The sequence below is a fragment of the Choloepus didactylus genome, chromosome 2 (genome assembly GCF_015220235.1).
Source record: "Choloepus didactylus isolate mChoDid1 chromosome 2, mChoDid1.pri, whole genome shotgun sequence".
In the NCBI taxonomy this organism is placed as follows: Eukaryota; Metazoa; Chordata; class Mammalia; order Pilosa; family Megalonychidae; genus Choloepus; species Choloepus didactylus.
The window spans coordinates 11,998,182-12,013,261 of record NC_051308.1 but is presented as its reverse complement, the minus strand read 5'-3'; the positions used below and the strand labels follow the sequence as shown (position 1 = coordinate 12,013,261).

General features: G+C 38.4%; 1 protein-coding gene across 3 annotated transcripts in view; it reads right to left on the bottom strand.

Annotated features, from left to right (window-relative positions):
- SYTL3 (synaptotagmin like 3) overlaps positions 1-15,080 on the bottom strand; it is a 125,845-nt gene that overhangs the window by 88,279 nt on the left and 22,486 nt on the right. For 2 of the 3 annotated variants that reach the window (XM_037820655.1, XM_037820671.1), the window contains exons 2-4: positions 11,549-11,806; positions 9,586-10,230; positions 7,675-7,893 (exon numbers count right to left, since the gene is read on the bottom strand). In XM_037820655.1, the coding sequence (XP_037676583.1) occupies positions 7,675-7,893; positions 9,586-9,695 (329 nt within the window). In that variant the 5' untranslated portion in view covers positions 9,696-10,230; positions 11,549-11,806. Of the gene's footprint in view, positions 1-7,674; positions 7,894-9,585; positions 10,231-11,481; positions 11,509-11,548; positions 11,807-15,080 lie in introns of those variants that run through there. The other variant, XM_037820662.1, reaches the window with a different exon arrangement.

Below are 15,080 nucleotides of genomic sequence, written 5' to 3'. Positions count from 1 at the left end.
GCTATCATCAATTTTAACAAATGTTCCATACCAATGTAAGGTGTTGGTGGTGGGGCGATATATGGTAATCCTGTATTTATGCATGATTGCTCTGTAAGCCCAAAATTTCTCTAATAAAATAAATAAGTCAATAAGTCAATAATGCATCCCCAAAATATAAGGATTTTATAGAACCAGAATAGCAGAGGGATCATAAATGCTGTTGAGATAACCTATTATGGAATAATCAATTTTAAAAGCTTTAATAATGAAAAAACAGTTGAAGAAAAAAAATTGTTTACTAAGAATGTTATATCATGATTTAAAAAATCGTGGTTGCAAAATTTTATACACAATTATGAACTAAAAATAATGGAAGACCCTAACAGAAAGATATTTTTGACCTCATCACCATCACCAAACAATGAGCCAAATATGCCTGTTGGAATGCATTTTTATTTTGCATCCAAATTACTGGCATCTTCAGGTGGTTAAACTGTTGCATCCATGCTTTATGCCCTGGAGTCAGCATGCATGATGACCCTCGAGTTCCCTAATGTATTTCTCCACTCATCTGACAAGAGAAGGAAAATCAGTCTGCACGGTGAGAGTTCTTCAAATGCTGAAAGGAACACCTCTCTGGGGCAGAACTGCTCTCCAACCAGTGGCTTGGGGGCAAGGAAACCCTGAAAGAGATCTTGTGGCTCGTTAGACATGTGAACTGTGAAAAACCCTAAATAATAAGGTGAATTATTTGGTTAAAACTGAAATCAACCTCATTTATTTGCGTTAGCTTGTCCAACTGCTTCGTAATTCAAGCTAAAATAATCCTTTAACAGTTAAAAGTTGAAATTTGTTTTAGTTTCAAATGACAGTACATCTAGATGCTTTGTAATTACAAAGGTGTGTGTGTGTGTGTGTGTTGTGTGGTGTGTGTGTATAGGTTTTTTTCCACCAGCTCAGTTGATCTGATTTCAGTGTTCTTACAGGAAAAAAAACTGATCCTTGTGATTAAATCCTAGGTAACCATGAGAGGAGTCAAAGTATCAAGATGAAGATAGATATGATTTTATCAAGCTCCTAGCAACACATCTTGCAAAACATCAATAACTCTCCTTTACTTAACCTCAGACAGAAGGCAGGCTCCTCTCTGTCACCTTCGATGCTGGGTTCAGAGCCCCAAGCACGATGGATTGCATGGCCAGGGCCAGTGGACTCTCAGGGAACGTGTATGGATTGGTGAAAGTGAATATTCCCACCTCTGCAGGGAGCACCCTGAGAACCAGCGGGGTAAGGTGCAATCCAAAATAGGAGAGCTCTGCTAACTGTGTGCCCTGGAAGTCAGCGCGTGGCAGTCAGGTCCTCTAAATGCCCAGTGCAAGAATCACAAATGCAGGCATAAGCAGGAACTGTAAATGAGCAACCTGGGTGGGGCTAAGACAGGAGGGGTGGGCAGTGTGGGGAATGGCATTAAAATAATAAATATTAAATATTGTGCAGGTTGAACCCCACAATGTCTGGGGGCTGGCTGCAGCCCATTGGCCGCCTGTTTGCAGCTCCTGATTTGTTATATTAGACTAATCATATCACTAGTCAATGAAAGTGAGAAAAAAATTCTACTGCAGCCTCATAGAGCTGTACTTGCTAAGGCCTGGACAATGAAAATTGATTTAGACACCATACAGTACCTGTCCTCACCTATGGATCTAAGAAGACAGTCTCATCACTATTATTGAGGGGCACTGAGAAGGGCAAAAGGTAAGAAGCAGATACTCTCTGTTGGCAAACTCTCAACTGGATGCCTAGACAGACAACCTAGAGCATCTGAAAAAAGAAAAAATGCATAGACAGATAATAGGAGCCCTGAGAACCCATGCATTACTAAGGGGACTACAAGACCTGAAATAGAATAAAGAAAGATTTAGGAAACTAAAGTGCAAACACAGAACTGTTTTACAGACAGTCAAGAGCAGAACCCATAGCCTGGAAAGGCAAGTCAGTGATGCTGACTCAGTTGAGAAGCTTTCCAAGAATGTAAAAGAAAAAGAAAAAGACAGCAAATATTGAGGGAGAAGAGAATATATGTGGAGAATAGAGAACAGAGACCAACCTACATGTTAAAAGTTATTCCCAAAGAAGCCAGAATAAGTGGTATACAAGAATAATCAGACCTGGTTGGAGAAAATATTGCCAAGTTTTAAAACTAACAACCTATGGGGTAGAAAGATCAGAATATTCCTCATTCCATAAAAATCAACACCAAGATGCTCAGACCCAGACATATATACTAGAAACTATTTTTAATTACAAGGACAAAGGAAAAAACCTACACGTTTCAAATATATGAAAACCAGATGATCAATAAAGAAATAAAATAAAACTAGCCTCGGATGTCTCTGGAATATTAAACTCCAAAAGACAGAGAGAAAGCATTTACTGAATTTTGAGATTAAAAGGTTGCAACCCAGGATTTTAAAGCCCAGTGAGTCATTGTTCATGAGTGAAAGCTACTGAAAGCATACTCAAATACGCAATGGCTTAGAAAATATGCCACCCACATGCTCTTCTGGGGAAAAAATGTTTTAAGTGACACTTCAGTTGATTGACAAATGAATCAAAATTCACAACTTGTGAACTGGGAAATCATGGTCTCAAAAGACTGACCATATGCACTGGAATCAGTTAAAATATACAGTTGGTTTAATAAAATATAGTTGGTTAAATAATTGTAAATATGATTATGAAAGGACAGATGACAAAATAATTATTGAAATATAAAAAAATAGATAAAAATATAGATATTTTGAAATGATTGACTAAATGAATAAAATTACTCATAAAACATTTTCACTGGATCGCACCAAAAATTATAACTGGACATTCAACCCCTTCTGAAGGTCACATATGTGCATTTCCTTGTGTTTTATTATGATCACCACAACCTCACTCCAATAATAAATTTTATCCAGTTAATAACTATTTATAAATTCTCTTCAAAATCTACTGGTCCACACTTTGTTAAGAAATGGCCAGCTCTCCTCTATCTTAAAAGCACCTTTGCCATATGATACGTGTCCTGTCTTTTATTACCAAACTATACCTATTGTTTCTATTTTCTATTCTTCCATTCTCTTTTTAAAAATTTCCAGGCATCATTTTCCTGCCAAACTCAATTACCTTTCCCTATTAATTCACTGGCCTAAAAATATCTTCACTCCCAGCTCTAAAATTATGGAATGAATTCTCTTTAGTCTTTGTTTTCTTTTTCTGGCCTCACCTCCCTGTCTCACCCCTAATTCACAATGTCACCTAAGACTGTCATTCTCCAAATTTCCTCACTACCCTGAGCCCATTCAGTCCCACAACCTTAACCGCCAACTGTCAGATTGTAAGCTCCAACCCCTCACCCACCCTCCAGGACTTTAACCTGTTACTAACTTGAAATGAACCCTCCTATCAAGAGATCTGAGAGAGAATTTGTTTTCTTTTCAGAACCATGTCCCAGTCTTTCTAGTCAAGACTCTCAATCATTTTTTCACTCTTCACTCTTGTATCCTGTCACCAAGTCTGATCATTGCATTTTGAAATGTCTCTTGCATTCTCCATTGCCACTGGCCCCAGCCTCCTGACATTGTGCCTTTTTAACCTTCATCTTGCCCCCTCCGGAGCCCTGCAGAATGAGGGCAGACTTTGGAGATCGCTTTCTTCTGGCAGAGGGCTTACACCCACAGCACTTTTCCTACCCCTCAGAGCCAAACTCTTGCAACTGGTTTTAAGGCTCTGCCCCATGAAAGCAAGTCTCCCGGCAGGCAGGGGAGGGCAGAGGCCAAGGGCACAGGCCCTGGACTCAGGGACGCCTGGGTTCTAGTCCAGTCCAGACACTGCTTCTTATTGACCACATGGCCCCAGACAAACTATCCTATGTCTCTAAGCCTCCATTTCCTCATCAGCCAAATGAGGATCACTGTAGTGGCTACCCCATAAGGGTGTTTTAAGGTTTAAAGGAAACGACGGGTGGAAGATGCTTAGCACAGCACCAGGCCCTGGTAAGGAGCCAGCACATAGTCCCTTGCTGTCCCCACTCCATGAGTGCCCATCTCCTAATCATCTTCCAGAAATACTCGAGCCACGGACGCTCTGGAAAGACGCCTGTGCCAGCCCAGCCCTCCCTCATCTTTTCCTCCTCTGCTCCTGCTCCGATGCCCTTAGGCATCAGTCCGCACAGCTTGGCACTCGGGTCGCTACGAGAATATTTCTCCTGCAGGCAGAAACTCATCTGAAATGTCTCTTGGAACCTCAAAACAAGCTCAAGGGCAGGCATATTTTGCAGGCCTTTTGTTTGGCAGCAATCTGTTTTATTGGGTTTTTAAAATCATTATTATTGCTACCTGAGATCCCTCTTTCTTGATTTTAAAAATCTATTCTCCTGAATTGATGACATGTTGAATGACATAAGTCAGACACAAAGGGACAGATAATATATGATTCCATTTTTATGAAATAACTAAAATATGCAAGCTCATACAGACAGAAAGCAGAGTACTGGTTACCCGGGGCAGGAGGGGTAGGGCAATGGGGAGGTAATGCACAATGGGTGTAGGGCTTCTGTTTAGGGTGATGGGAAAGTTCTGGTGATAGGAGGTGCTGTGGGTCGTACATCGTGAATGGGATTAATTCCACTGAATGGTGTGCTTGCAAGTGGTTGAGACGGGAAAGTTTATGCTATAAATATGTTTTTACAATTGAAACAAAGAGCAACTAAGGGACAATGACAATTAAAAACAATGCATAATCATGGACTGGATCTAATAATAGAGGAGAAAAGGTCCAAAAGGACATTATTGGGACATTTGAAGAAACTGGAATATAGACTGTAAGATTTATATCAATGTTAAATTGCTTGAACTTGATAACTGTACTTAAGGTGGTTACATAAGTGAATATCTTTGTTCTGAGGAAATGGTACACGGAAGTATTAAGTATTCAAGGAGCACAATGCATACAACCTACTATCAGATGTTTAAAAAATTGATAGATGGGTTGACAGACAGATGGATTGATATGTGGAATGATACAGCAAATGTGGCAAAATGTTAAAATTGGTGGATCTGGGTATCTGTGGTGGGAGGGATAGCGATATGTTGGAGTTCTCCATGTAAAGTTTGTATTATTTTTGCAACTGCCCTTTAAGTTTGAAATTATTTCAAAATAAAAAGTTTAAGAAAAAAAATATATTTTCTTCATTCTGTTCCCGCAACAGATCCACTTCTCCTTGAGAAATAAGCCTCAAGTTGAGGGAGGAGGAGGAAAAGGACAACGATTGGGGTCAAAAACCTTTCCCCAGGTCCCAATATGCAAGACAATTATGAATATCAAGTATTTCAAAGTTTTACAAAAGCCTTCTCTTTGTTTTGGCCTCAAAATAGAATGGTGGCCCAGAGTAGACAAAGATAGAGGACTGAGGAAAGAGAGCAGGGAACAAAGGAAAGCGAAAAAGAAAGAAGGGGGGGGGGTGTCTGTGTGTTGTTAATAAATTATTTATTTAGCTCTCTCTCCCCACATGATTTCCTGTGTTAATTCACTCATAGTAATGCAATCATCTTAGGTGTTTTGAAAAACATCCTAGTTTCAAAATAAGGAAGTTGGGGTTTTAGAAATCACACTTCATATGCTTAGAGCTGAAAGTTACAAGGCTCACGGCTTTGTGCCCCCTAAGGCCGGAGATGTCAACATGGCAAGCTCCTGGGAGATTGCCTTAGCAGCTATTCTCCTGTTTGATTTTTTAGCTTATAACTATTAGAAATGCCAAGAATTAACACCGTACTAGGCAATGATTATCATTAGACTTCAAATACATAAGGTTATTGAAATGGAGAAGGAACTCTTAAGGACCTTGCTAAAGATTATTTGGAATTTGTCTACACTGCTGTATGAGTACCAGCTCACAGTAATGCTTTGTCTTGCCCTCTGCAGCTAAGAAAAGCCTGGAAGGGCATTAGCTTCAACAAACAAAGAAATATGAGATGTGCGAGGGAGACTCTGATTGTAAGTCAGTGGGAGTTGGCACGCTCCTCAGTTATGGAAGGAGTGCAGCTCAGAAGCAAAAGAAATCAGGTGAACAACTTCACCTTCTTGGCTGAATGACTAAAATATACTAAGCCTTGCAAAACAGATGGGAACTTTAAATAGATTAATGTTAGGGTGTCCAATAAAAAAAATCCTCCCTATTAAGAGAGAGAAAACCCAGCTGCCATCCCACCATGGTAAAGACCCCTCACAATCTTCATCCCCCTGGCTCTCACACATCCTCAGCAATATTTATAAATTCTTTTCAAATCTCGCAGTCTCTGGTTATTCTCCTAGATTCACAGTAGACTGACTTCTTCCTTCTCCTAAGTTCCAAACAAGCGAATGATGATGTTCTTTTATACACTCTTCCCCAACACAGAGAGGTTCCTCCTCATGTTTTCAAGGAATTGGATGGCCAGCCTGTTCTGACTTGCAACAATGAGACTAAGTCAAACATTGTTCTTTATCATTTTCAAAATGAGTAGTTCAAAAATACCAACTGCATGTTAAAATTTAAAAAGAAGCCCTCAACACCAAAAGAGTAAATAAATATAGATTCCATCTATCACTAACAGAAAGCATACCCATTTCTTTGAGTCTGAAACATAGGTCAGTTTACCTATTTCAAACAGACGGCCTTACTTAGGGCTGCAGAGTATTACTCTAATAGTATCTACAATTCACTCCATTTTCACTGAAGGAGGTAAATCAGGCTCTAAAAAAGCTGAGGCATCCAGTCAAGAAATCCAAATGAATCCAAATAGAATGCTTAGTTTCACCTTAGACTTGAATATATTAATATTTTTTTTTTGCTTTTGCTAACAACATTTTTTTGAAAAAAACAAACTTAGGTGGGATTATAAATTTTGCATTATAAAATAACCTCAATTTTTTATTTAAAGTTTTATTTTTCTAGTATTGGTGATTTCTCATGGCAATTTATGCCCTTTTCATCTTTAGTCAGCCTGGATGTGACACATGCACAAAATACTTGAGTCTATTTGTCGAATATTATTAATTGATGAAAAGATGAAAGATTGCCGTTTCAAAGGTTAGTGAACATGGTGTGCACTGTACTTTCTTGTATAATTTCATGTTAAATAATTATTAGAGAGACCAACATAAAATCAGAAACTCTCCAAATGGGATTGAGTAGGCTCTACCTACTTCATTTAACATGCACATGTTCTATTTTTTTAATAAATTATTATTCCACTTTAAACAATCTCCCACTTCAGCCAATATAAAATTTCCCATGTCTTTTGAAATTCATTTCGGAAAACTCTTCCTGCATTATTGTACGTTGCTAGTTCCATTTCCTACATGACAACATTAATTTCCACGATTATATTGAAGTTGACTGGAAAAAAACAATGGATTTGAGAGACATACTAAAGTATTACCAATCAACTCATTCATGAAGAAAAAAAAAAGAAGAAAGAAATGAAAGAAATCCAGATGAATCCTAACCCCTTGGTTAACCACCTTTAGTCATTATTTTAAAACTTTTGCAAATTTTAGAAGTTTTTTCTTTTTTATAATGAAATTGAAGTCCTAGTGTGGAGGCACTGGGCGGCTTTACAGCGTGCCTTTGGGGAGGGACCGCGGCCCTCCCGACCCGCTCACCTGTCCTCGAAGCACACGGTGCACTTCCAGGCGCGGATCTTCCTCGGGGACACGCGGCACTCGGAGCACACGCGGTGGCTGCAGCCCTGGCACACGGCGCCCCGGTTCAGCAGGAGCCCCAGCGCCCTCTGGCAACGCGCGCAGGACTTCTCTCTGTACTCCCGGCTTGCGCTCTTCGCCCCCTTCCACCGAAGATGCTGCAGGTGCGTTTTCAGTCTCCTGAGGCCCACGGATTTGAATGAGGTATGATCGAAGGGAAAGACAGACACCAGAAATACTCCGACAGAGCAGTGAAGCTGACAGCATCCCCACCAAGGAAGGAGAAGGGGCGTTGGCTTCCAACAGCCCTGGGTCCTAACAATGGCTCTGTGACCGAGGCTCTGAGGTTTTCCCAACTGTAAAATGGAGACGATAAAATCTAACCTCCCAGGGTTGCTCTGAGGATTAAATGGCAAAGCATAAATAATATGCCCAACACAGACGCATTACCTGCTAATTTTGCTCTGGGTTCATCCCTTTGTGTCCAAAAGGGATTATAATAGCAAGCAAGGACAGCAAAAGAGGAAAAGGGAATCAATTCTAATATGTAAGGCATGGAAATATCTGTAAATGTGTAGGATGCATCCGTGCTGCTATTCTACCCAATAAAAGTATTTAACTGAAACTACGTTTTTGCTACTTTTTGTTATTGCTGAGAAGGGGGTCCCTGTGCAATTCCTAATCCTATTTCCCCTAGCCAATAGTCCTGGTGGAAAGGGCCATAGCCTTGGAACCCCCCAAAAAGGGTCATTAATCAGAAGACTCTTTTATGAAATGTCTCTATTACCTACTTTTAGAAGAGAGAAGCCAATCCCAAGAAACAAAGTTACATCAAAAATGAACTCTAAAATTCACCTTCTAGGGTTTGCCCTATGATCAGCACCCTTTGGAACGAAACTTCCTTACCATGGTATCTGTTATTTTGTTGATGATCAAAGTGATGCCTCTAAATCACTGAATAATCCTTAACCAAAGAAAATTCCATTTTGTCCAGTGTATTACATTTCTTAGTGGAAGAAAATGTGTAAGTGCATTTGGAGAGTTTTGGAATATCAAGGGAGCAGAGAAAAAGAATTTTTTGTAACTTCTGGTTAACCAGAAAATTGCCTTGAGCACTTGGTGTCCAAAGTTTGAATTTATGTGTGTATTTTTCTTGGCAGACTCTGGAAGAGTTCTGCCATTAACAAAACAGAACCAAAAAACCTATCCTGTTTACTTATCTTTTAAAGCTCACATCCCCCATAAACATGGATAAACAAAGCACTGACATATTTAGAGAAGGATCTTGTCAGCAAACAGTGATCACTGTTCAGACCAAAGGCACTGCACTATTGCACACTGAATAATGTCAAACAGCTTGTGCAGCACAGAGGGGTAAAGGAGCTCCCTAACTGACAAATCAATCAGGAAACAGGCTAAGCAGGTTCACAGTTTATGCTCCCCCCTTTCCTAGAAGAAGACTGGGAAGTAAAAGTGAGCAAAATTAAGGAAGAAATTAAAAGGAAAATGGATTCCATTAGATTTGCTGTTCCCCTACTGCTTTCTTTGCTTTGCTTTGAGCCTTCAGGCACCCCCAAAAATAAGGTAGGAAAACTCTTAACCCAAGATCTTTCTCTTAAGGTGTAGACTGATAGCCTGAAAGATTCCCTTGAATTATTCCAACAAAGTAGGCAGACTGACAAGCAGAGAGGCAGACAGAAAAAGCAATCACGAAAAGGCAAGATTTTAAACTAATAACAAAAGCAGCCTCCCTTTTTCCTTACCATCTTCTACCTTTAGGTAGCTAGCAAAGGTATGATCAAACCCAAAAACTGCAGTGAGCAGGCCCCAAACAGAAAAAGCCAAACACCCAGAGAATTCCACACATCCTACCGTATCCTTTCCTCTTCTATGTTTTGAACCGCCTGATCTCGGTACAGAACCTGGAGAATCACCTCCCGTTCTAATTCCTTGAGGGAATTCAGATTTACTTCTTGGGTCATTTTGTTTCCTTTTCTTAGACCCAAAGTTCAAGGAGTTTCACGTTATCTGACCAATGCTCCTTGCCCGTCGTTTGCACTTCAGTCAGCCCAGAAGCAACCTCGAGTTGTTTTTAAAGAGCTCCCTCTCCTATTTCATTGGCAATTGTGTTTTGGTTGTGGGTCCTTTTTTTTTTTTCCTTTTCCTTTTTAACTGTGTCATACTCCTCGGGAGAAGACAACCCCAAGACGCCGTCCTCCTGTTGGAGTCATGGTTTGCAGAGCGTCCAGCTGGTGAGAGTTCTCACAGGGTTTCACTGTGGCATCTGACACCCAGTTAAGACAAAAGCATATCTTGTTTTCTGAGGTTTTGCCAGAGATTGTTAGAAATTATGCATTGCTACAAGCAGATAATTTCTGCAAAGCAGAAGTAATGCCCAATCTGAGAACCTACAAATAGCAATAAGACGACTTCTAATGACTCATAGGAGCTAACCTACCACTTCAAATGTTTTTGAGTCAGCCGTAATGATAATTAGAAGTCCATCCTGTTCAATTCCTGTAGAAAAGACAACAATAATAATAATAAAAAAAAAACAAAACAGCATCAATCTCTCCCGGCTTGAGGGTCTCTGCAACACTACTTCAGAAAAAAAACAAAATGTTCTACACAGACAACCCTTTGAATTTTCTGCCTTGGTAAAGATGTAAGATTTTAAATTTTATTAAATAAGATTTCTCATATTTTTAGAAGCCTCAAACTTTCCAATTTGGATTTTCCTAATATGAATTGTCTCTTCAGTGATTTGCAGTGTAAAGACCTATGTTTACTGTATAGCCTACTAATTGAAAATTCCTTAGAAAAGCAACGTTCTCAACTGTTAACTATTGTTTTTTACAATTAACTTAAAAATTAAAAAAAAAATTGTAATCAATCAAGGAGGTATGACGTGGCACTGCCACAACTTCAATCTATCAATTATTTATGATATTTAACATCAGGTCTTGTTTCGGTTTAACACTGTTGAAAGGTTCTGCATATGTTGTTCCTGCTTTCTTTTTCCATCCCTGACATTGGGCTCATATCAGTTTCTATCTGTCCCTCCCCAATCTAATAAGAAGTCACAAGAAGATGGCATTGAATTGATAATGCATTCGATAAAGACAGGTTGATGAAATGCAGAAAATGTAGAAGATCAAATCAATATACTTTCCATGATGCCATTTGTGATCAAACCTGTGTGAATCCCTTATAAATGAGAAAACTTCTCAGAGCTTTAACCAGCTAAATTGCCTTTGCTGAGCATCAATAGAAATCCATGTTACATTGATTTTTGATCTGTAGCAAATAAGTGAACAATAGGCTAATAAAATTCTGAGGTATTCTCTTTAAGCAAAGATTCTTAACCTGGTGAATTTATATTTTTAAAAGCATAAAATAAATTCCAGTGGATTTTGAAGGAAACCAATTATGCAGAAATACATTCTCATATTTTAAAAATTATAATACAGTAATATATGCGTTTCTTGATGCACAAAATAAGGAGATCTAGCAGTGGGTCTAACAACTACCATAATTTCAAAACAGTAATTAGTATAAACAATATTTTGAGATACCTATAATGTGTATCATGGTATGAAAATATCTGTGATTTTTATTGGTGACAAAGTCACAGATTCTGCTAATTCCACTGTGGTTTATTGCCTATATTCACAATTGAGGGATATGCTAAATTTTAGTGAGAGGTTAATGAAAATAAAGATGTAATTTTTTCCCATTAGAGGATACTGGCCTATTAGCCAAGGATACCTGGTTTAAGGGATTCTATAGTCTTCAGCTTCTTGATTGTAAGATAAAGTTAACATTTATTGCTTACCCAAATTACAGAGATTGCATGAAAAGTAAGAAATCGCTGAGCTCTGAAAAGGGATGCTCTTGGCCTCTGTCAAGTCTTCACAAATCCATGCTCAAAAAGCTTTCCTATCTAGACCGTGGGAGAACTGCAAAGCAACACGGACTTCGGGCTCTAACCCCAGCCTACTGCCAGAGTGCCCAAGCTCCTTCCTTTCTGGCCTTCAGTTTCCAGATGCACAGACGAAATTAGCAGATCTTAGTGCCCCAAGGTTCCCAGGCTCTGGAAAAGAGGAAAGCAGTATAAAACAGAGCATAATCACATGTTAAGTAGTAATACGCAAATTAGCAATTGTGCCACCAATTTTATGAACCCTATTTCTCCCAAACTTGTCCCTCGGTTCTTCTTGCTTTTGTCTTATTTCTAATCTATTGAACATACCACTCGGTCAAATGCTATCTGGTTTGTCTGATTCTCAAGTACATTAAACAAAGATTTTTGCATTTGGCTCAAAACACCCACTTCCATGCACTACCCTTGCTTTCAGTGTGGCTGTTTGTTCTCCAGTCTCTGGCTCTGGTCCTCACTACTCGATCACATCTATAGCAGGGTCCCTGGGTCCAGGCATGGGCAGAGCCCACTTTTGGAGGATAAGTGGGAGCTCATGCTCCCCCTTGTGGCCAAACCACCCCTAGTTACAGAAAAGTGAAACCCAGTTCAAGATTCTGGGATCCATCCACCCACACACCCATATATGCCATAAATATCTACCAAATAGCTTCCAAGTGCCAGACACGGTTCCAGGTGCCCGGGGTGCATAACTTGATTGACAGGTAATTTATACCCTATCCTACTCTAATAAGAATATAAGGCAGCTTATGATAAAAGCATAGAGAGGACAATTAAAGTCAGGGAGACACCAGCAGCCAGAGGGAAAAGGGACAGATAATTCTACCAAGAATCTGCAATAGAACAGTCACTGTACTTGAGTGTTAAATGCATTTTTGACCTTCCTGATAGCCAAGGCAAAACAAAACAATAAAAACTAACATGGCTTACTAATTCTGATGAAGTGAAAGAAAAACTAAAGGACATCCTCCTGGTGTAAAGGACATAGACCAAGACAACAATCAATTACTTGAATGGTGGTTTGGCGGAAGATGCAAAACTGTGCTTCATGTATCATTATTATATCCACCTCAAATAAAAGCCAAGGTGATAGCACTAGATTGTAATTCATTGAAAGTATTTCAAATATAGATGAAAAAACATGGTGCTCTCCGGATTTCCAAGTTAATAAAGGTATAAACCTTAGAAAACTAGAGGTATGAGTGTTTAGTATCCATCCCATTGTGCTTTTATTCTTGACTTTTAGGGACTTTGATCCCAGCTTCTCTAAACTTTTTGTCAAACACTTGAATAACATCTGCTATGAGTAAAGGCTTCTATTGTTAGATTGAAATCTACTCCCCCTCCCCAAGTTTTTATATTGGAGTCTTGCCTAAATATTATATAAACAAGGGGTGACTTTGAAATGATGCCACTGATACTACACAGAGTATCATCCCAGGTTCTTTTGCATCAAGTTTTACACCAATAGCTAGGAAAATGTTTTTCTTTGGTTTCTATTGTCTCTCTAGGGTCCTAATTGGCTGAGTGGCTTTAGATGTAACATATAACACATTTGACATATAATGTCTTCATCTCATTGAGATTTATTCAGAGAGCTAAATGGGGCAGTGCTACACTCCAATATTAAAAAATTTGTGGGGTGTTTTGGTTGTCACAATGACATAGAATTGTCTGATTTTCCCAAGCCAATATTGAATGCCTAACCAGGTAATTCATTTAGGTGTAAAAACACTTAAAAACGATCTGATAAAAGAATTTAACTCTTTATATGAACACAAAGTATATTTGCAAGATTTTAATATACTCTGAATCTTCTGAGGTGCAATTATTATGTAAACTGATGGAAGACTGTACTATGTTTCACACAGAACTTAAACAGGAATTGTTTATCATTTCAGAAAGTACACCACCAACGGCAGCATTGCTTGTTGTATGTGAATCACTAATGCCACATGCCAGAAACAGTCCACATTTGGAGATACTGTATCTAGAGGGATTCTACACATGCAAGCATCTATTTCATTATGTCTTCCAATGTAGTTTAGGAATACAAATACATATTTTATTAAAATTTACTGTCATTGTATTATTTTGTAATACATTGTATTACATTATATTATTAGTATTGTTATTGCTATTATTACATGTGCATGTAGGTTATATTATATTCAGTTTTATTTCAGAAGAGTAAAAGGTGATTTGCAAAATATTTCCTTTAAAGAGTGAATGAACATTAGGGCTCATAAATTTAAAAACCACTGAATTGGATGGCCCAATTATCTCTAAGGTCACTTACAATTAAATTCCATAATTCTCTTGTTCAATTTTCAACATATTTGGTTTGCAGGGGATAGAGGAAGGGGAGGTAGAGGTTGTTCCTTGTTTTATTTTTATTATTTTTTAAGGTTTTTAAAAACAACATTTTTTTCAAACTTTTAAGTTAATTGTGCAAAATAGAAACCTGTAAAACACAAGAAGCGAAGAATACATAAGTCATCCAGAATAACGAGCAGTTTACAGTTTGGCATATCTTCTAGGTCCTTTATGTACACACACAACTGAGCAAATTTCTTTATGTGGTTGAGATCACCCAGAATGTATCATGCTTTTTCATGAATATTTACCAATTCAAAGTTGCAAAGTCATTAGTATTGTGATAACCAAGAATACATGACACCAATTCAATCTGGGGGAAAAATGTATTCCTGCCTTTCTTGGGAACAAAAATTTCATAAAAGACAAAAATGGTAATTAAGCCTCTATAGATATTGACAGTGTTAAAAATACTGCATTCCCTTAATGCTCAATTTAAAATAAGACTAAAGTAAGAGTACAATAAGTATAACATGTCTAAGAGAATTCATTATCAGATCTATACTGAAATATTAGCAAGAAGGTATGTTCCCACTGAATTATTTAACAATGTTTTCCTATAGTACAGCCAAGAGATGCACACGTACAAATGGAAATAGGAACACATCTGCGTACCTCCCTCCCCTGCACTTCCTTCTACCCTACTGCAGCCAACCTAATAAAGAAGCAGCGAAGCTAGGATGTCGTTTAACAACTCCATGTCAAAGATGCGTCTTTTCTATTACTTTAACCAAAAGATATTTATACATTTATTAATTCACCAGCTCCACTTTTTATAAAACATTGTCACCTCAAGATGTCTAAAAAGCTTAGATGCTGCGAAAAAAATGAATCTCACCCGCAATAAAAACAGGTTTTTGGTTTTTTTTTTTTACAAAAAATACGCATAGAACTATGGTTATAATTGAAAACTGTCTTCTAGATAGAGACACTAGCAAAGAGTCCTTCCCTTTGCCTTCCAGTATGTCAGTGACTAAGTACAGAAATACGTCCAGCTCCGAGAGGAAGATTGGCAAAGGCCACTCCTAGAAGACACTCCTTCCTATAAACT